The sequence below is a fragment of the Vigna angularis genome, chromosome 7 (assembly GCF_016808095.1).
Source record: "Vigna angularis cultivar LongXiaoDou No.4 chromosome 7, ASM1680809v1, whole genome shotgun sequence".
NCBI classification, from domain to species: Eukaryota; Viridiplantae; Streptophyta; class Magnoliopsida; order Fabales; family Fabaceae; genus Vigna; species Vigna angularis.
This window is the reverse complement of record NC_068976.1, coordinates 10,695,274-10,716,217: the sequence shown is the minus strand read 5'-3', so window position 1 is coordinate 10,716,217 and position 20,944 is coordinate 10,695,274. Positions and strand designations below refer to the sequence as shown.

General features: G+C 28.5%; 2 protein-coding genes across 2 annotated transcripts; one reads left to right on the top strand and one right to left on the bottom strand.

Annotated features, from left to right (window-relative positions):
- Nucleotides 1–1,821: 1,821 nt before the first annotated feature.
- LOC108319274 (potassium channel AKT1) lies at nucleotides 1,822–8,761 on the top strand. Its single transcript, XM_017550347.1, has 12 exons — nucleotides 1,822–2,054; nucleotides 2,153–2,518; nucleotides 2,616–2,673; nucleotides 2,762–3,073; nucleotides 3,394–3,639; nucleotides 3,836–3,934; nucleotides 4,307–4,339; nucleotides 4,447–4,632; nucleotides 5,534–5,728; nucleotides 5,826–5,901; nucleotides 6,793–7,359; nucleotides 8,505–8,761. The coding sequence occupies exons 1-12, from the start codon at nucleotides 1,822–1,824 to the stop codon at nucleotides 8,759–8,761; spliced, it is 2,628 nt and encodes an 875-aa protein (XP_017405836.1).
- A 3,221-nt stretch (nucleotides 8,762–11,982) lies between these two features.
- LOC108319275 (probable boron transporter 7) lies at nucleotides 11,983–18,093 on the bottom strand. The gene is made up of 14 exons (XM_052880779.1): nucleotides 17,993–18,093; nucleotides 17,222–17,315; nucleotides 17,009–17,091; nucleotides 16,723–16,915; nucleotides 16,197–16,335; nucleotides 15,950–16,115; nucleotides 15,326–15,492; nucleotides 14,708–14,881; nucleotides 14,514–14,609; nucleotides 14,307–14,423; nucleotides 13,911–14,218; nucleotides 13,056–13,314; nucleotides 12,818–12,965; nucleotides 11,983–12,406 (listed from the first exon to the last, which is right to left on the bottom strand). The coding sequence occupies exons 2-13, from the start codon at nucleotides 17,311–17,313 to the stop codon at nucleotides 12,819–12,821; spliced, it is 1,941 nt and encodes a 646-aa protein (XP_052736739.1). The 5' UTR covers nucleotides 17,314–17,315; nucleotides 17,993–18,093; the 3' UTR covers nucleotides 11,983–12,406; nucleotide 12,818.
- Between the last annotated feature and the right edge of the window lie 2,851 nt (nucleotides 18,094–20,944).

Here is a 20,944-nt window from a genome sequence, read left to right as displayed (position 1 = left end):
TTATTTATTACGACTTTTAGAAGTCCATTAACTTTTCAAAATCATGATTATGTTATATATCTTGAGATTATAATTTATATTTATTTTGGAATTATATTAAAATTTTGACTAAATTATATAAAGTATTTTATGTGATTTGTTATATATATTTACTATAGTATCTCTTTCATTTACTTTTTATGCGTAATTTAATAATAACATATTAATGTATTAAAATATGTTATTTTGAAAAATTTTGGGTGCAAAATTTAAAATATATATATTTTATAACAAAGAAAAACAAACTAAAATTAATCTTTTAATACTTACAATTTAATATTTACGGACATACAAACTCCCAACTTGATTCATTTTTAATCCAAATAATATCTTTTATAATTTTATCATTTAATATTTAATATTTTTTTATCTAAGTCTAAATAATTTGAATTGAATTTAATTCAAACTCGGCCTAAATCTATAAAAATAAATTAAAAAATAAGTACAAACCCATATTTTGTAAATGAAACTAATTTTGATGTTATAACTATAAATATAAATACTTGAATTGTGTTAGTGAACTTTAAATTCATACTTTCTAAAATAAGTATAAATATTTATAATTTAGTTTATTCAAATTTAAAATTATATATTCTACTTTACATTTAGATTTTATGAAAAAATTTGTTGTACTTCTAAATTAAAGGATGGTAGTCTCCTTTTTTGCATCTTTAATTAATAAATTTGAATATAAAATTTGATAAATTGTTTTTAAATTTAACATTATAACAAAACCCTTTTCAATATATCCCATATACATCACTTTAAATATCATTACATATATAATAACTTTTGTTATTCTTGTTCATAAGGTATACAGACACAATTCTTACAATTAAAAAAAAAACAACTTTGAAATCTAAACACCAGGAAACTTTTTTTTAACTGTTAAATGACTAACATTTCTGTAGATATTAGGTCATCATCTACTATTTTAAAAAAACTTTACATATATATATATATATATATATATTGTTGTATGCAACAGAGAAAAACAAACCAAAATTTATCTCTATACTTAAAATAGAATTTTAGGTATCTACACATAAATTTGTCATTCTACTTACAATGACAACTTTTAGTATCTTCACCTAAATTACAATAAAAAGATTTGAAGAAAAAATTATTAAACATAAAACACTAATGATTACAAATTTAAAATGTCAATAACTAAATTACATTTTTAAAAAATAAGAATTCGTTCAAAATATTTCACAAATAGTAAAAGAGAAAATAATTAACTTAAACATAAACTTTTATCACAAACTCCTTTTTTTTCATAGCATATATGAAACTGATATCAAGACTGTTTATTTTCATTTCCGTATATATAGCTCGTGTGTGTTGGGTAGGTGGAGTTGCATGTTAACGTATTGCAAAGAATCCGGATTTTAACGAAAAATTAGGCTCATGCATGAATCTATATTACTGTTGAACGCACTGCCAAATGGTGACACAACCAAGAAACCAGCATGCAAACATGTCATATGATGCCTTACAAAAAATATATGTATTTCCAATAATATATAGATATATGTATGTATATGATGACACATGGATATTCTATATATATTCATTGTTGAAAACAACAACTTTTACCCTAGTTTATGATTGATTGATGCCACAGAGTAAAAAATGGCATTATTAAGGTACGCCAATCAACAAAATCAAGAAGAAGAAGAGGAGGAGGAAGGGAAAAAGAAGGCAAATTATTATTAGAAGAGAAGAGGGAAGAGACACATTGTTGTGTCTCTCCTTTTTTTCGATCGAACAGAAGAAATGATGACATCAAGCCGAAGAAGGAAGACCAAAAAGATGTTTGGAATGTGTGGTCATGATGATGAAAATGAAGAAGATAATGTAAGCGAGAGAGAAATCGAGGCAAGGGAAGATGGTAGCCAATACAGTCTCACAGGTGTTTTTCTTCCTTCTCTGGGTGCCACTGCTTTGACCAACGGTAGTCGGAGACAACAGCTTCGTCGTCATATCATCTTTCCATACAATCGTAATTACAGGTCAAATTTTCCATCTTTGCATCTCCGTTTCATTCATTTTACAAACATTTGTAGATTTCTTCAAAGGGGAGAGAAATTTGAAACTTAGGTTTTTGCAGGCTATGGAACAAGTTTCTGCTAATATTGGTCTTCTACACGGCTTGGATATGTCCATTTGAATTTGGTTTTCTAGAAAAATCAAAGGGTGCCTTAGCTGTAATCGACAATGTTGTAAATGGGTTTTTTGCCATTGACATTGTACTCACCTTTTTCGTTGCTTACCTTGATAAGTCTACTTATCTATTAGTTGATGACCACAAACTCATTGCTTTGAGATACGCTAAATCTTGGTTGATTTTGGATGTCATTGCTTGCATTCCATATGAAGTTGTTCGCAGTATGTTGCCACCTAGTCTTCAGTCCTATAGTTACTTAAATATTCTCCGACTTTGGCGTCTCCATCGAGTTAGTGCCATGTTTGCAAGGTAATGCCATAACTTCCTATGAAGAGCCTCTTTTATGTATGAGAGAATAAGCATTTCACATTCTTCGTTTTACTTACACTATACCTTAATCTGTTAGATTGGAAAAGGATAGAAATTATAGCTACTTTTGGGTGCGTTGTTGCAAGCTTACATGTGTAAGTACCTACTTATACTCAATGGATTTCTTCGTAAAGCTGTAGACCATGACAAAACAACCTATCTTAAGATGTTATAACGTTGTAGGTTACTCTATTCTCAGTGCATGCTGCAGCATGTTTTTTCTATTTTCTTGCTGGGAGAGATGATCCAAAAGATACATGGCTTTCGATTGTTCCTACAACCATCAACCAAGATATATGGGGAAAGTACGTAGTAGCTGTATATTGGTCCATAGTCACCCTTGCATCTGTTGGCTATGGTGATCTACATCCTGTAAATACAAAAGAAATGATATTTTGCATTTTTTATATGTTCTTCAACCTTGGACTCACCTCGTACTTGATAGGCAACATGACCAACATGGTTGTCCATTGGACTGAAAAAACTAAAAGATATGTAAGTTTATCTCATCATTCACCTCCTTTGTTTATAGTTAACCTTTATAAGTAAGGTTTTAAGAAATGTGCATGGCTTCTATGACTAAATATGGTTTGACAGTCAACTAAAACACTGTCACATCATTTCAAATTATTAAATACGACATGTTTGCATTGAATCTACAAGGACCCCAAAACTCTTTTTTTAAAGGAGTCCCAAAACATTATCCTTAAGAAATTATTGATGGTCGTGAATTAGGTTAGGTCAAGGTTTTTAAGGTTTTTAAGAATATAATATGATTATATTATGAAAGTGTTTGTTTCTTCATGTCATAACAGAGAGATACTGTCCAATATGCCTCAAATTTTGCTCATAGGAATCAATTGCCTGCTCGTTTGCAAGAACAAATATTTGCTCATTTGCTTATGAGGTATAGAGCTGATATAGAAGGAGTACAACAACAAGAGATTATTGATTCCCTTCCAAAAGCCATTCAGTCAAGCATCGCACAATACTTATTCTTTTCACTTATTGACAAAGTGTACTTATTTCATGGAGTTTCAAATGACCTACTTTTTCAAATGGTAAATTTCTTTGTTAGACATACTTTTTAGAAGTGACTTTTAGTTTATAATAAGTGATTAAGAAGTTTTGTAGGAAGAGAGACTAGTAATGTTAAATGAAAGGATTTTGGAATAATTAATTGTATATTGATTCTAGTTATTCTTTCTATTTTAAATAAATAAATTGTTTTATTTTACTATGTTTGTATGTCTGAAGGTCACAGAGATGAAGGCTGAGTATTTTCCTCCAAAGGAAGATGTGATTTTGCAAAATGAAGCACCAACAGAATTTTATATATTCGTTACAGGAGCTGCTGTAAGATATTGTATTACTTTTTTTTTACTTTCATGCACACACCGAAGCTTTTTTGAGTGACATTTATAATAATTTTCTTTAAAAATCTTTTCTACATGTATATAATTTGACAAATAAGTTTTAACATTGTTTAAGATTTCCAAACTTTGTATGATATGAGTAAAACAAAAAAAAAAGATAAACAAAATAGAAAAATATGATTACAATCATATCATATCTAACAAATCAAAATTGCAATTGAGATTATTCCAAAAAAAAAAATACATGATTAATCTTTTAATGTAGGTAATTTCTGGCATGTCAATTAGCTATTTAATAACTTATTTCAAAGAGAAACATGACAAGCTAACTTTCATGTTTTCATTACAACAGGATCTTATCATTCAAAATAATGGACTAGAACAGGTAAGTTTGTTTATTTTGATTGTTTTCTTTCATATGATGTCATGAGATTGATTTCACGAAAAAACAATTATTCTATGACTAACAAAACATGTGTCTGATTATACCAGATTGTTGGAGAAGTAAGGCAAGGAGATGTAGTTGGTGAAATAGGAGTCTTGTGTTATAGGCCACAATTGTTCACAGTCCGAACCAAGCGATTGAGCCAAATCTTACGTTTGAATCGAACCACATTTATAAATCTTACTCGTTCAAATGTTGGAGATGGAACAATGATCATAAACAATTTTCTTCAAGTATGAAACTTTTCTTTTTACTTCTACTTAGTATTCTTTAGTTTTAGTGTTTAGGGTTTTAGTTTTATGATTTCATGATTTCATGATGTTTGGTGTGCATACATTCATTTTGGTTTTATTTTAATAATATAGACTATATAAATCAAACTATTAAAATGTTTCTGTTTTCAGTGGAGGCAGAGTTAATCTATTAAATTCCAACTTTATTATCTAATATTTTAAAATTTTTAGCACATCATAGTGAGTTTTAAGTAAGAATACACTTGTATTTCAATAATTGGCCATTTGACATATTTATTTGTTAAGGCTTCCCTACATATATCTTAAAATATCACAAGAGAATATAAATTTAGAAAAGAATTCAAGAAAATATTTTGTTGATGTGATACTTTTGTTAAGGCTTCCTTACATATATCTTAAAATATCACAAGAGAATATAAATTTAGAAAAGAATTCAAGAAAATATTTTGTTGATGTGATACTTTACAATATAATGTATAATTTGTTTGTGTTGGAAGTCTTACCTACTAAAAATAAAACCTATTTATAATAAAGTAAAATCCATTTATAATACATAAAGATGTGTAAATTCCACAAGTTAGTTTTGTAAAATTAAATTAGATTTAAAATCTATATCCTAATATATATATATATATATATATATATATATATTTTAGTAAAATTTGTTATTTGTAAAAATTGATTTTGTAAAATTGAGTTAGGTTTAAAATTTTCTTTTTAATCATTTACATGATTTAAACATAAACATATTTCGTTTTTGTTGAATTGAAATTTTATAAATGTGATTAGAATCAAAATCATGTTTAAGAGGCAAGAAATATTTGATTCCTATGTAGGAGATTGTGAATATTATTTTGACATGTTTAATTTCTTAGTGCAGCATTTACATGAAATTGGGGGTCCAATTATGGAAGAAATTTTGGCAGAAGCAGAAGGAATGTTGGCTAGGGGAAAAATGGATTTGCCAATTAGTTTATTGTTTGCAGCTAGTAGAGGTGATGATATTATGTTGAATCAATTGTTAAAGAAGGGTTCAGATCCAAACGAACCGGACAAGAATGGAAAGACAGCATTGGTTAGAAAATATGATTTCCTCTAATATGAACACATACACATATGTTTAAACCTACTACTATATTGGACTCTTACAACTTTGCTTTCACATGTAACAGCATATTGCAGCTTGCAAAGGAAATGACCACTGTGTACTTGTGCTTGTGGAACATGGAGCAAATCCCAACATCAAAGGTACACACTTTTTCTCAAACTCAATCACTATATACTAAAACGAAAAAGTTCTAGCTGATCAATGTTATTTGTCAACAACTTCTAACACATGAATGCTAAAAGAAGAAAAGCAAAAGTCACATAAGCATTCATCTTTGGACTGCTAAAGAATGTAAAGTTAGTTTTTCCTTATTATAAATCATCAGATGATAATACTTCTCACTTTCCTTAGCACATGACATTAATTACTTTATGCTACACAGCTAAATGATTATATTGTTAAGATTCAAATAATCTGAAAATTACACAATAAATTAGAAAAAAACTATAACTAGAATAACCTATAAACACATTATTATAAGGTTTTAGATCGAAAATAATATCATACTCTTTTATATAAACTTATTCACAGTTTATCGGTTTTGAATTTTCTAATATCTTTCCTCTTAAAAAAATACATTAAGACATTTTAATATAGAGAAACTCATACTTAAAAAAGAAAGATAACTATTATATATAAATAAAAGAATTTATAAACTTATTATCTGAATATTTTGGATTGAGAATGATATCTTAGTCACTTATATATATATATTTAGAGTAATGATACTGTGACACATTTTTACATTCATTTGATACAAGATATAAGGATAAAATAGTCATAAAAGTGTAAAATTTTGTATTTTTTCAAAAAAGAAGAGAGTAAAAAGTAAGTAAAGTAATATCAAATAAATATAAAAAATTTAGATGTATCAAAGAATAATTCTTCATGTAATTATATTTACAACACGTTAGTGTTGGATCTCCGAAAGGTCTCTCCTCTAAAAAAAAACACACCTTTTATTTTTATCAGTCACAACTTTTTTCAGAGCTATTAGTTGATGCAGTGTTTAACTACATTTATTTATGCAGACCTAGAAGGAAATTCGCCACTGTGGGAAGCAATTAAGGGTGGACATGAAACTGTGACGAGAATTCTTATAGAAAATGGTGCAGAAATAACATCTCATGATGTGGTTGATTTTGCACGATTGGCTATTGAGAAAAACAACCTAGAAATTGTGAAGGAAGTTATTCAACGTAAAGGGGAAGTGACAGAATGTGATAGTAAATTGACGACACTGCTCCATGCTGCAGTGTGTGAGGGAAATACTGAAATAGTGAAGTACCTAATAGAACTAGGAGCAGACATTGATAGACAAGATGATGTTGGGTTGACTGCAAGATCCTTAGCAGAACATCAATGTCATGAGGAAATACTAAACATTTTTAAGAAAATTGGACACAACAATAAACCAAATACTCTTCCTCCTATTTCATCCATTGTTGGTAGGTGTCAAAGTGAACCTACAATACCAGTCATTCTCCAACCCAACAAACCACCTAATAAAGAACTCACCTGGTTTGATAAACATCAAAGAAGAAGGGTCAGCCCTTTCCACAATTCCTTTTTTGGAATCATGTCATCTGCAAATTATGGTAAACATGCATTTATCTTTCAAATTCTTTCTCATACTTTTTCTAACTCAATAAACCTTAGGATAATTAACCCAACTTTATAATAAATTAATGTTGCACCAATCATTTTTAAAGAATTACAGTATTTTTAGGTCAAAGTTAAATATTTTTCTTCAAACAATACTTTTAGGTCAAAGTTAAACAATTTTCTTCAAACATGCATCACATAATTTTAAATGGTTGAATAAAAAATCTAAAATCAAATGTCTCAAATTTTAATACAATTTGGTATTCAAATTTTAAAATTAAATAAATATAATCATTTTGATCCAATTAGATTAATATATTTTGACATGTTAAACTATGTTTGAAGCAAACGTTTAAGTTATTTAATCATTTGATATATTTCAGCTTAAATATTAACCTAAAGTATTAAATTAAAAAAATTATATCTATTTATTTTTAAAATTTAAGAGCTAAATATATCAAAATTTAAAATAAAAATGAATTCTACTTTTTTTCTTCAAATTTAAACACTAAAACCATATTGAATAAAATTGAATATGAAATATTAAAAATACATTAATTAAAAGTAAAATATATAATTAAAACGATTTATTTATAAACAAAAAATTAAAATTAGTATGTGTATTTCTATCATTTTGTATTTATAAACTACTTTAACAAATAAGTGTAGCGTACATAGTATAATAAATTAGTTTAACAATTTTCAATTACTAGAATTTCATCTCCTACAAATTTGGGTAAACGTAACATTTGTATTTGCTACAAATTTAGATATTGCTAGTGTTTATTTAATCGCTTTATGAATTAAATTTAAATTTAACTCATTCTTACTAGATCAGTATATATTATAATTTGGATTTTATTTCTAATCATCTTCAATAATATAAATAATCTTTAAATTAAGGTGAAAAAAAAACTAACATACAAGTAAAGAGACAAAAGTTATTTTAAAAAGAAAAAAATGTAAAAAATTATTATTAGTAAGAATACTAAACCCTAATTTTACATTTCATCTAAAAATATACAAACAAAGTCACCTAAAATCTTCTTAAACATAAATTAATTTCATTGTTTATATTTATAGTTTAAAGTTTAGGTTGAATGAGAATACTGAATTTCAGTTATAATTTTGTTTTCAGCAACAAAAGATTCACCAAAATCATCTCAAATGATTCAAACTATTAAAGAGGAAGTGACAATGAGAGTAACACTTAGTTGTCCAGAGAAAGGTGAAGGTGCCAAGAAGCTTCTGTTTTTGCCAGATTCTATTGAAGAAATACTACATATTGGTGCTAAAAAGTTTGGTTGTTCTCCGACCAAAATATTGACCACAGAAGGAGCTCAAATCGATGACATAGATGTTATAAGAGATGGTGATCATCTTGTTCTTGCATAGGATTCAACATTCAGACATACCAAAATGTGAATTCCTATATAAGTATATAGATTTTACACTATCGTACCCCTATGTCATGTCTATGTTCTTGGTCAATTGTAAATTAACAAAATTTTGCCAATAAAAAAAAAATCTTAGTTTATTCTTCTTGAGAAAAAAAAAACCTACAAGTAATATATATACAAATAGGTATGGATATATATATAACATTTTAAAACTAGTTTGAGTCACTAACTCACATTAAGTCATTGAATTATTGGTTGTATCCATTAATTAATAAGTACACACACTATATATATATATATATATATATATATATATATATATATATAATATTTTGTAGATCTTTTTAATATAAACATGTATCTATCGATTTTATGTCTTTTTTAAGTAAAAAAGAATACACAGACTTTAGGGAATACAGATGAACATCGGAAGATAAGTTTAACTCATTTTTATTCAAAAGTTTTAATATTCAATCTTGATCAGGTGTTATCCAATTTTGAGAAATCGCTAATAACTTCTTATGTCAATTTACATTTTTTATAGATTATATACATTAAAGTATTAATTATTATATATTTTAATTTAAACAATATATGAAATATAGTAGAAGTGTAATAAAATGTACAATACTTTGAAGAGGATAAAATATGATAAGCTTTTTACAAGTGAACCTTAATTTTTAGCTTAATTTTTTAAATTGACCTGTGAAATTCTCGTGTACAATTTTTAACACTTTTAACACATCTTACTCATACTAATTAATATATATATATATATATATATATATATATATATATATATATATATATATATATATATATATATTTAGGATAGAGTATAGATATTTTGTAGTAGTTTAATAGTAAATGGAACAATAGACTTTTTAAATAACAAATTTTGTTAAGATGGATTCTAACATAATTATGAAATTATGTTAAAAAATTAACTTTAAGTTTAACTTAATATTGTAAAATCATAAGATTGCATCTATTTATACACTTTATTTTATCTTTATTTTTAGTTGACAAGTGATTTCTAATACTATGCTTTTATAAATTATAATTTTTTTTTCTACACATGTTTGTATTATAAAAAAAATTTATGTTTTGTTTTTTTCATTTTACTACTATAGAAGAATTACAAAAGTAATTTGTAAAAATTAATAGCAATTTATTCAGTATTTTATTTATTTTATTTTTTTCTCTTTATTTAAAGAAATTATGGGGAAAACATTATTTTAGTGAGAATAAAATGAAAGGTATTGTCTATTTTAATTAAAAAAAGTTGTGAGACTTGTTCTCTAACATTCAATTGTCATTAACTATAACTTGAAAATAATTAATCAATAAATTTTTTATTTAAATTAATTTTAGGAAATCCTTCAATTTTAGAAATACTTTTCCTATAAACATAAAAATATATTTAATTATTATTCAGATTTAGAAAATCAAAATTGAAATATTATAAATATTTGGTATTTTTTTCATATTTTGTTATACATATAGTATATAAATAAAATAAAATAACAAGTTCTTCTAAATAATAATTTTCTTATATCAAAATATTAATCACAGTTGTCATTTTAAACTATTGATTTCTTTCTAAAAACATTAAAATTCAATTTAGCATACGAAGATGATACACTAAAGAAGATAAACAAAAATCTCTTGAAAAGGTTAATTGAACTAAAATTCTTAAATATCAATTTTTATGTATAAGTAGAGAACCCCTAAAAGGATCAATCATATTACTCTTGAATTTATTAGATATATTTAGTCTTCAAAATTATTCTTGATTATGAGAAACACTAGGAAGAGGTATCATGTAGACCTTTTCTATGATATAACTATTTAACACATTTTCATATGAAAAAAAATTAATTGACAAATAGTAGCAACAATAAAAAGAGTATGAGTAGTAGTCATTTTAACAATCGGAAAAAGGTCTTTTCATAATCTTAACCACATTTATAAGAGAATCTTTCAGTGACTAAAAGAGCTTTGTAATGCTTGATAGATCTCTAATAAAAAATTGTAGATGCATTTTATCTTCTAAAATGCATCATAATTTTTTCACGCTTTTCACATAATTTAAACTTTAAATTTTAGGACTCAATCCAAAGAGGAGGCGTGTCCTCACATATTTTAATTATAATTACAATCATAATTTCTGGTTCTTATATTGTATACATTTACAACTTTGACTCTTAATTATATTTTAATTTTAGTTCCTTAATATTTAATTATTTGTAATTCTTTCATAAATTTTCTTACCTTTAATTTTTAATTAGCTGTCCATAATTGTTTTGCTAATTTGGACATGCCATAGTGAAATTAGGAGAAAAATGCATGATAGATCCTTATCAATTTTTTTATATTTAAAATACTATAGTAGCTGCAGAAATTTGTCATTAAAGTAATTTGATAATCATTTAATACATTGTTAAAATTTAAAACTAAACATAGGTACGAATAAACAAAAAAATTAAGAGATTAAAATTTAGAAAATAAAATTATGAATGATTACGAATTCAAGAACTAAAATTAAAAAAAAAAATACAAACTTATTAACAAGATTGTGAATTCTGCTAAAAATTAACCTCTCTTTTTTTTCATACAATCATTTATATCATTGGAAGATTTGAGACATGAATCATTAAGACACTTATATATAAAAGATAGTGACATTAGCCTTAACTTAAAATTTTTTATGAAAATAAATTATAAATTTTATATCTTTATATGTTGTTTTTCTTATCATATATATTTGAAATAAAGTAAATCCAACACCCTAAATTAAATCAAGATGGTTTGGTTTAATTTATATATTTTTATAAATAATTCAAAACTACCTACCTATCAGAAAACTCAAACTAAACTAATGAAGCTCAATCAGCATAAATTCGTGCATTCATAATCTGATTTGGAATCAAGAAAAAGATTATTTGTGAAAACATGTTTTTTTTTTATTTAATATCTTTTACACATCATTTATTACCTATGACAACATAAAGAAACAAATACTGTAGAAATTATTATCAGTTATTATGTGTGAATATTCATCTTTTTTATGACGATCCATTACTTCAATCAGCAAATTCCAATTTTTCTATAGCTTAACTAAGATGTAAAACTGCATCATAAAAAAAATCTAAACCTTTTAGGTCTCGCAAATACTAATATTATATAATTTTTTGTCAAAATCTTTGCTACAAAATCAACATGCAGCATTACAATGTCTACACCACTGGGTCAAAGAATACTTACAAAATCCTGGAAGTGTCCAATGAACACATACATCACATACATATATAAGACATTATCTATATTTTCACTTGAACACAAGTGCTAAATCTATTCTTTTCAGAACTTTGTAGCCTATTAATGAAGGATAAATGATCCTTGAACAAAACAAGCTAATTATATGTAGTTTCCTTGTAACAGTATTGAGTCGAAGTCCAAATTTTTTTCTTTCCAATTTGCATTTCCTTTTTCTTCTGATTATGTTTCCATACATTGCATGCTTCAGCTTTTGCTGACTTCACAGTTATCTTGAATATTCCATTCATGATCATAGTCATACCAAACCCATTTCTGCATGCCAATGGAAAGAGATTCATCATTTTTCAAGCTGCCCAACCTGTCCAACACCATTCCATAACTCATCATTCAAAGACAAGCAATAAAACAAACACTATATCTGCATATATTTATTCAAACCTTTAAAGGGTAAAGGGTTATGTAATCAGTCAGAACTCTCTTGGGAAATGAAAACTATAAATGTACACTGTTTATCAGATTTGAATAGTCAGATGAAAAAAATGTGGATGACATTTTTACAGAGTCATTTGATTACAAGCTAAGTTTTAGTTTTGGTGATATAGGTATGGTTGTATCAGACATATTTATAGTCACATTTAATAGGTCCTACAAAACTCAACAAAAATGAGTTTGAACAATACAAACTTGTATCTTTTAAACTCAATTTTCATCATTTGTGAAAAATAAAAGGTCAGTTTTTTTACTCTTATCAGCATGTTATCATGGATACCTTATAGATAAATATCTATCAGTTGATTCTCTTCATTGAAGATTGTGTTTCTCCTTTGGCTTACAGTTCTATGCTTTAATTCTCCTCTGTAAGTTGTCATCTGATCCAATATCTCGGCGTTGTTGTCATCCAGACTTGGATCTTTCATCTGATCAAACAGTTTGAAGATTGTTAAAAGGTTTGGATTTGAAATTATTGTGTACAAACATATAACTACATTGTTGAGCACATGACATACCGAATTTGGAACTCCAAGAATTTCCTCATACTCAGCAGCATCTAGTTCTTGAAGATCAATAGGCTTGAATATGTAGGGAAGCAAGTGCTCTCTTATGGGTATGAGAAGGAAGAAAGGTAATGGGAAAAGTATTCCTCCTATAGGTATCAATTGCACTCCATAACATATTAAAAAGTACACACACTGCAAGACTGTGAACATGGCTACGGTCTTGAATGGCACTGATTCCACAAACGAGGCATGAGGACCTTCCAAAATTCTGCCAAAAAGTACTCACATTAGAGCAATGACAAAATAGAAAATGTAATTAGCTTTTTGTACTATATGAAAATAACACTGATTGGACACCTAGGGAAAAATGAAAGACCTACTACACTATATATGCAGCCTTGTGAAAAGCCTAAGTACATTCTGAACACCAATGCTAGATTATCTACAACATCAATAGGATCAGAATCCAATCCTTATAAGGAATTATTAACGTTACTTTCAGTCCAAAATCTTAAAACAATAAATTTATCGGTCTTTTACCTTATATGATGATGTTCAACTTTTTCATTTTTACTCAATGTAAGACTTAAATTTCATACTTAGAAACTCAACAAGATAGAGAAAGTATTGAAAACCATGAAGCAATATATCAATTTCAAAACCATTATTTATAGACTAAAAGTTGAGTTGAGTGGTTCAGTTATCCTTAGAAATATAAGGTTTTTGGTACTGGACCAGTAGTTGAATGAGTTTGAGAACACCAAGAGAGATAGAGAGGGAGAGAGTGCCTTAATAACAGTACCAAAATCTTTAAATTTCCTAGGATAACATAGAATTTCTCTTGAAACTTGTAGGGATACTTACTTGGTGCGCCGGCTTGGTGAGATGAAGAGAAGCAGTATTCTTTCCCAGAATTGATTCCCTGGTAGACTATCAATAGCCATGTATGCAAAATATCCCCACAGAACTGAAGTAGGTATCATTTTGATGACAGAAATGGCAAAAATTGATAGACCAACCAGGAGAGACTGCAATAAGTTACTAATTCTTTGCTCATTAACACGTTCAGGTATGTAGGCATCGATGTGTTTCTCAGGATCAAATGTACGAGTTTCTCCATTATTATCAGAAGATTGCATTACAGCCTCCTTCAAATTCTTCAAGTCTTGAGTCTGGACCAAATCCAAAATGTCTATCAAACTGCTGTTGGATTTGAACAAATAGGCACATATAAATAGTATCAAGTCAGCAATACTTAACACTTGGTTTAGAATCCATTTCTACAAGTACAGCTTGCATCTTTCCAAATAATTCATTGTTGGTTCCTTGTTGCTTAATGCAATCCTTGGCACTTTTTACCACCTTTTTTCGGACCATCTACAAAATCATACAGTAATAATATAAGAATATATTGTAGTTAGTGTTTTAGGCTCAAGGGTCTTGATGGAAAACAAAGATGATACTTACCTGCCTCCTTAGAACTGCCAAACTCTTTGTATGCATGGGGGACTGAGGAAGGACTCCATTTGATGGAGGAAGACCAAGTAAACCACAAATCAGAGTCTACACATGAAAAGGATATAGATATGTCAGAGAACTGATTAATGGAGTTTACACAAAGTAATGTTTTAGGTAGCAAGGTTTTGCAGAAAATGGTATACCAGTATACCAAGAAGGAACATATCATAGTGATAAGCACTTGGCTTTTGAAGATTGTATTCCTTCTGTTGAGCCATCTTAGAAGCTACACTATGATCAAAGAAGTATAAACCTGCTACCATCACAGCTGGAATAAATGCTGCAAAGATGTAAAGCACGGGTACCTTTCCCATATCCTGCACTTTGCCATCAACCATATTAGATGTTTTTAGAACTTGTCTGACAGAAAATTACTAATTATAGTATACAATGTTTAACAACCTTTATCCAAGATCATGATAAAATCAACAAAAGTAAGAAGAAAACAGTATTTTTTGTTAAGCATCCTACACCATCAAAGGGACTCATTCTGTTTCATAAGAAGATTAAAAAAAAAGGGTAAAATATTGTTTTATGTCCCTTAAAAAATGGTCAAAATTAGTTTCTGTCCCTGCATTTTAAAACTGACAATTCTGATCCTTGTACATTTTTTTAAGGTGAGGGATTTGGTATGAAGTATTAGTATGGGGATAGAGACCATTTTTAAAATGTAAGGACTAAAACTAATTCTAGCCATGAAAAAAGGACTAGTTCTGTTTCACTCGAAGATAAGAAAAAGTACATAATATGGGTAATGATACCATTATTACTGTCCAGTGATAGAGAGAAGCAGGTTCCCAGGGAAGTGGACAAACCAGCCTTCTAGGAACAGCAGATGGAACTTTGTCGGGTACAGTATAGGATAGTCCAGTCCAAAGCATAACCATCAATGGAATCCCATAATCTGCAACAATAGCTCTCATCCACCCTGCATTGAATGCCACAAAGAAGATTAAAAAAGTGAAAAAATATACTTATAAATCATTAGCATGTTTGGAAGAGTTTCTCCACAAACACTTCTGGAAAAGAAAAACAAGAGAAGCACTTCAAACACTAAATTTACTTTAAGCATAGGTTACTTCATATAAACAACTAATTTTAACTTCAGGAATAACCCTTTTTTCACTTTCTTTTCTTCTATAGAGATTCTTACGATAAAGTTCTTCCAACTATCCCCAAGCATGAAAAGTTTAAAACTTTGAGCATGGCCTCATATGGATGAATCCTGGGTTGAGCACATAGGGCTATGCATTTATATATAGAAAAATACTGAGAGATAAGTCTAAACCCGTTACATTTAAAACTAACACATCTGTAACTAAGAATATTTAATGATATCTTAACAATATCTACCAGTATAAATGCAGATACTTGGAGGCACTTGCCTGTTCCATATCTCCATGTTCTTGCTCTTCTGCTGAGCATGGCAGTGAGAAGTATTCCAAAAGAGAAAATGACTGCAAGTAGTCCGTTTATATACCGCCATTGGAATTTATGTTCCTCTGCAGAAGGATTTTCTGATACGGGTGTATCGAATTCACCCATGATTCCCTGAGGATCACATGATTTTTTGGTTAGATCTTGAAGTGCAGAATTAACATTTTATTTTTCTTCCAAGGGTCAGCAATGTACCCTTATAGCCTCTTGGAAGAAAAGGACAGTGATTAACATGCCAAATAATTCCTCTGCAAGTCTTGTGAACCTCGAGATAATTGTGCAGGCATTGAAAGTTGCAAGCAAAATCAGCAACATAGCTGTCCACACACAAACCCTGAAACACAATTGAACATACAACGTAGATGTAGAAATACTACAGTTCAAACAACTATATTTCAAAAGTTAAGAACATGGTAAAACCAAAATGTCAAACATAGATAACTACCAAGTACCGATTACTTGATTTGTTTCACATAAATAATGATAACTTTTAATACTTTACTGATATATATACATAATATACCTACATATGGATCATAAAGCATGTTGTATAACAATAGAAACATTAATGATATTATTCAGTATGATGACAAGTTTTTCTTTTATTCATATATAGTGATTTCTAGTAAGGATATTATTGATAAGAATTTATGTACATATTTACATGTATATCTTATACATGTATTTAGAATATATTTATGCATCATAGATAGAGACATACCATCCAGCCCAAGGCAAAAACATCTCAACACCAAGATCTGGACTTTTTGTGCAGAACTGATACAGAATAGTGTACATTATAACAGTTGGTTCAGCAACTCCCAAAATCAACATAGGCTGACCACCAACAATTGAGTGGATAATTCCACAAATAGCAGTTGATGCTAGTGTTTCAACTGTACTTAAGCTTCCACCTATAAAAACATGATATGGATGCTTGGTTATGGAACAAAAAGCATAGCATTGGCCACTGAAAGTAACTACAAATTGTTGAAGAAAAGTTTTACCTGTATCCCTGTTAAGTTGCTCCCCAAAAGCAATAACCGGAAGAGCTGAAGCGAAGAATATGTAGAAAGTTGGAGCCAATATCCTAACATATTACTCAAAGAATCACAAATCAAAAGTAAGCACAGATAACAGTGAAAAGTAAAAAGGGGGAGAAAAAGTCTCATCAATATGACACTGTTTCCCCAAAAGACTAAGATAAACAAGAATTATACTTAATCCCAGAAGATAATGCACTGGTCCAATCATGTCTGTAGACAGCAGCCCTTCCTTTGAAATCCTTAATGACTCCTGCAAAAGGTTCCATATCTGATGCAAACAAGAAAAGTTAGATCATCAAATCACAAACTTCCAGACCTAGTTACATTTGAGAATACAATAATATCTTGAGATGAAAACAAATGAAAGTTTGGAGATTCATTTTTCTTTTCTTAAGCACTAGGAAATAAATGACTTCCATAATTTTGTTGGTTGACCATGTGTATGAGACAACTTGGATAAAAGAACCCAGTTAAATATTTCAATTAATTCCTACACCAGCCGCATAAAGATTTAAATAATTAAATTTAGTGTTAGAACATATATATATATATATATATATATATATATATAAAATCCAACTGGGGTTAAATCGATAGACATCATTGTTATTCCTGACAGTGAACACATATCTCAATCTTCTCTTAAATTCTTTGCAAATACTTTTATATTTAAATTATGGTTGGAAAGGATTGTGGATTCATCGCAATCCTTAATATTGCAGAAAATTGTGAGTCAAACATTTGCCGTGGTAATGATATCTAAATAATGGATTGTGAATGTTTTTCCATTCAATCACAACAAAACTTGAATCTTTGATCACATATGTTTACAAAAAAACAAAGTTATCTATGAATCATGCAACCATGATGATGAGATTCATTTGATAAATAAAAGTGCACAATATTTAATCTGGAGAAGGGAAAAACAGAAAGAAAAAGACTCACTTCAATGGCGAGCCTAGGCGAATCCTAGGTCTCGTTGTGGGAGGAACAGATGGAGGAACAGGTGGAAGAAAAGTATCCCTCTGGAGCATCCAGAGGGAGTATTATTGTTAGATGTTTCTTTCTCTCTCAAGGTAGAGAAAGAATGATAGAAAAAGAGGGTGGCTGTATGCATGCATGCAGAAATAAGAACGTGTTGGAAAAACAGACAAGCGTATTTTGTGGGGGTGCAAACATGGTGTACATCCATTTGTAACATCCTTAAAGACCAATACCTACAATATAATTTGTGATTGTCAATATATATACAAAGCATATACATTCTTTTAAAAATGTCTCATATTTAATACATATCAGAAAAATTGTCTTAGTCATCGTCACTCGTGTTCTCTTTTATTTTGTCTTTTCTAATGGTTTTAGATGAATACACTTATGATAGATTGAAGAACTCCTAATTGATCATTAGCATATTTTGATCTCATTTATATTTGATAAAAATAATGGAATCCATCCATTAATATATATATATATATATATATATATATATATATATATATATATATATATATATATATATATATATATATATATATAAATAACAAAATGTTTAAATCATTAAAACTAATTCAAAATAGTTTAATGGGTTAATTTTAATTAATAATATTATATTTAAATTTTTATTTAAGAGATGTAGTAATCGAATTAAATAGTTTAAGTAGGGATTATATCTAATGACATGATTAATAATTCAATAAATTATTTTATCCAATATATATTTTATCCTAATAAATGCATCCACCTTCATTAGAGACTACTGGATGTCTCATTATAAATTAATGGTATGAAAAAATTATAATCAATGCATTTGAAAATAATTTTATGTTAATTATATTTAAGAAAAAAAATATTCCTAGTTGTCTGCAATATATAAGGTCGGATGTAATATTTTTAAAATGTAATTATTTAGTTGAGATACTCATGCAATCTTTGTAGTTTATTAGTCCTTTCTAAAAGATATTAACATGTTGAAGCAATGTGTAATTGAAATGAAAAATAAGAGTAATTTGTAAGAATACTTTATGTGTGGATTGATATTTTTGTATGCACAACTATATATGGGTATTTGTTGTGCATCATTTATTTGTACTTGTACCATTAAAATTAGAGTGAACCACTCATGTCTAAACAATCATATTTTTTTTAATCAACTTATATACTACACATCCTCAATGATATTATGACTCAAATCTACCCCCATTATTCATCACCTTTTATTTTGATGAACTCCCATGCCTATTACATTTTCACCTAACAATCACTTACAATACAATTGTTTAAGGTGCAAAACATAATTCACAGCATTCAATAGTACATCAATTCATTGCGTCATTTGAGCATAAGTAATATTATGCTTAAGTGATAATAAGATAACATATTTAGATAAATAATTTTCTTTAAGCATAACCAGTATGTTACTTCAAAATTGTCTCTTAAACATGAATCTTCGCTTTAGAAAATTCCAATTAAGAGTTATTTATATATTTCTTAAGAGTGATTTTCTTAAGCATTAATCATTTACTATATTTCGCTTAAAGCGTTGTACAATCATTGGTTAAGCACAAAAAAGTAATGAACCCAACTCTCTTTGGGGAACCATACAATTGATTGAACTTAAATATGGATATATTATGTATATTATTGATTTAAATGTTACTTGGAAAGTAAAGTTAATCAACAAGTTACCTTTTTAAAGACTATTAACAAAATGTTAAAATTATACCTCAATATTATCCTTCAGCTCAACACAAAGATGAATACTCATGCAGAATATTTGGAATAAAGGAAGAATGGTGATGGAATTCATTTTAGGAACTAAATAGAGATTCATCTCTAGAGCATCAACTTAAACTAAGGATAAGAGATTGGAGAAAGAAGAAGAAAGATTTTCAAGCTTATTCTTGCTTTCTCTTAAGTCTTAGAGGACTTTAGACCACTTATAAGAAGATGGAAGAAGAAGATGGAGCTTTAAGGTTTCTACTCTTGTGGAGGATCACATTTTTAGTCTTCTTCTTTTTATCTTAAACACTTTTGTAAATATGTTTATCTTCATAAGGCCTTATATTTGGCCAAGAAACTTTTTTTAGTCTTGTTTAGAGGGATTGGTGCCTTTAAAGTAGAGGAGAATGCACCAATAAGACCTTAGAAAAGAGGTGATGCCTAAATAGGTTAGAAATGGGTTATAAATGGATTTTGGAAGGACTTAGTTACAAGGAGCCTCTTGCATTAAATGTTAGACTAGTTAGTTAAAGGCTCTTCCCCATTAATGTTTAGGCTCCTCCATTAAATGCCTTACGCTTCTCCTTGTACTTTAGCCTTTCTCCTTCACCTATAAAAGGAGAGGCACCCCTTTGTATGATTTTGAGAACTTGATTGAATGTAAAGATACTTTCCAAAATTTGCAAATCTTATCTTCTTGAGTTCTCACTTTCAAGATGTCTTTTATTAGATATCTTCATACTTTCTCCTTCAAAGTTGACCCAACCTCTTTAGAGAAACTATACTAGACCACACCATTCAAATCATCATCTTCATCTCTTTATCAATTTTCTTCTGCTACATCATTTCTTCCATGGAGTTCATCACTTTTGAAGGAGTTTCCTCAACCTATATAGAGTTCATAATTTGTTGAAGGAGCTTCTTCAATCCAATCTCCATCAAATGGTTAGAATACTCCTTGATAAGAACATGTTTTTAGTTTTTAAAGACATTCACTAGTAAAAAAAGAGGTTTTTAACTCGCACGTTATGCTTCGGTTTTTTTTAAACCGAAGCGTATCAAAACGCGGTGGCAATTTCATAATTTTTGCGAAACTATATGCCTCAGTTCAATTGGAACCAATGCCTAAAGGGTATACTGCATCAGTTCTCTAACCAGCCGAGGCAAAAAACTTTGCTT

Coding starts and splice junctions, on each gene's coding strand:
- LOC108319274 (XM_017550347.1), top strand. CDS start 1,822: ATGACATCAAGCCGAAGAAGGAAGACCAAAAAGATGTTTGGAATGTGT. Junction 4,633..5,533: donor TCATAAACAATTTTCTTCAA/GTATGAAACTTT, acceptor TTCTTAGTGCAG/CATTTACATGAAATTGGGGG. Junction 5,729..5,825: donor AGAATGGAAAGACAGCATTG/GTTAGAAAATAT, acceptor CACATGTAACAG/CATATTGCAGCTTGCAAAGG.
- LOC108319275 (XM_052880779.1), bottom strand. CDS start 17,313: ATGGAACCTTTTGCAGGAGTCATTAAGGATTTCAAAGGAAGGGCTGCT. Junction 16,336..16,722: donor TTTTTGCCTTGGGCTGGATG/GTATGTCTCTAT, acceptor ATTGTGTTTCAG/GGTTTGTGTGTGGACAGCTA. Junction 14,882..15,325: donor ATCACTGGACAGTAATAATG/GTATCATTACCC, acceptor GGCAAAGTGCAG/GATATGGGAAAGGTACCCGT.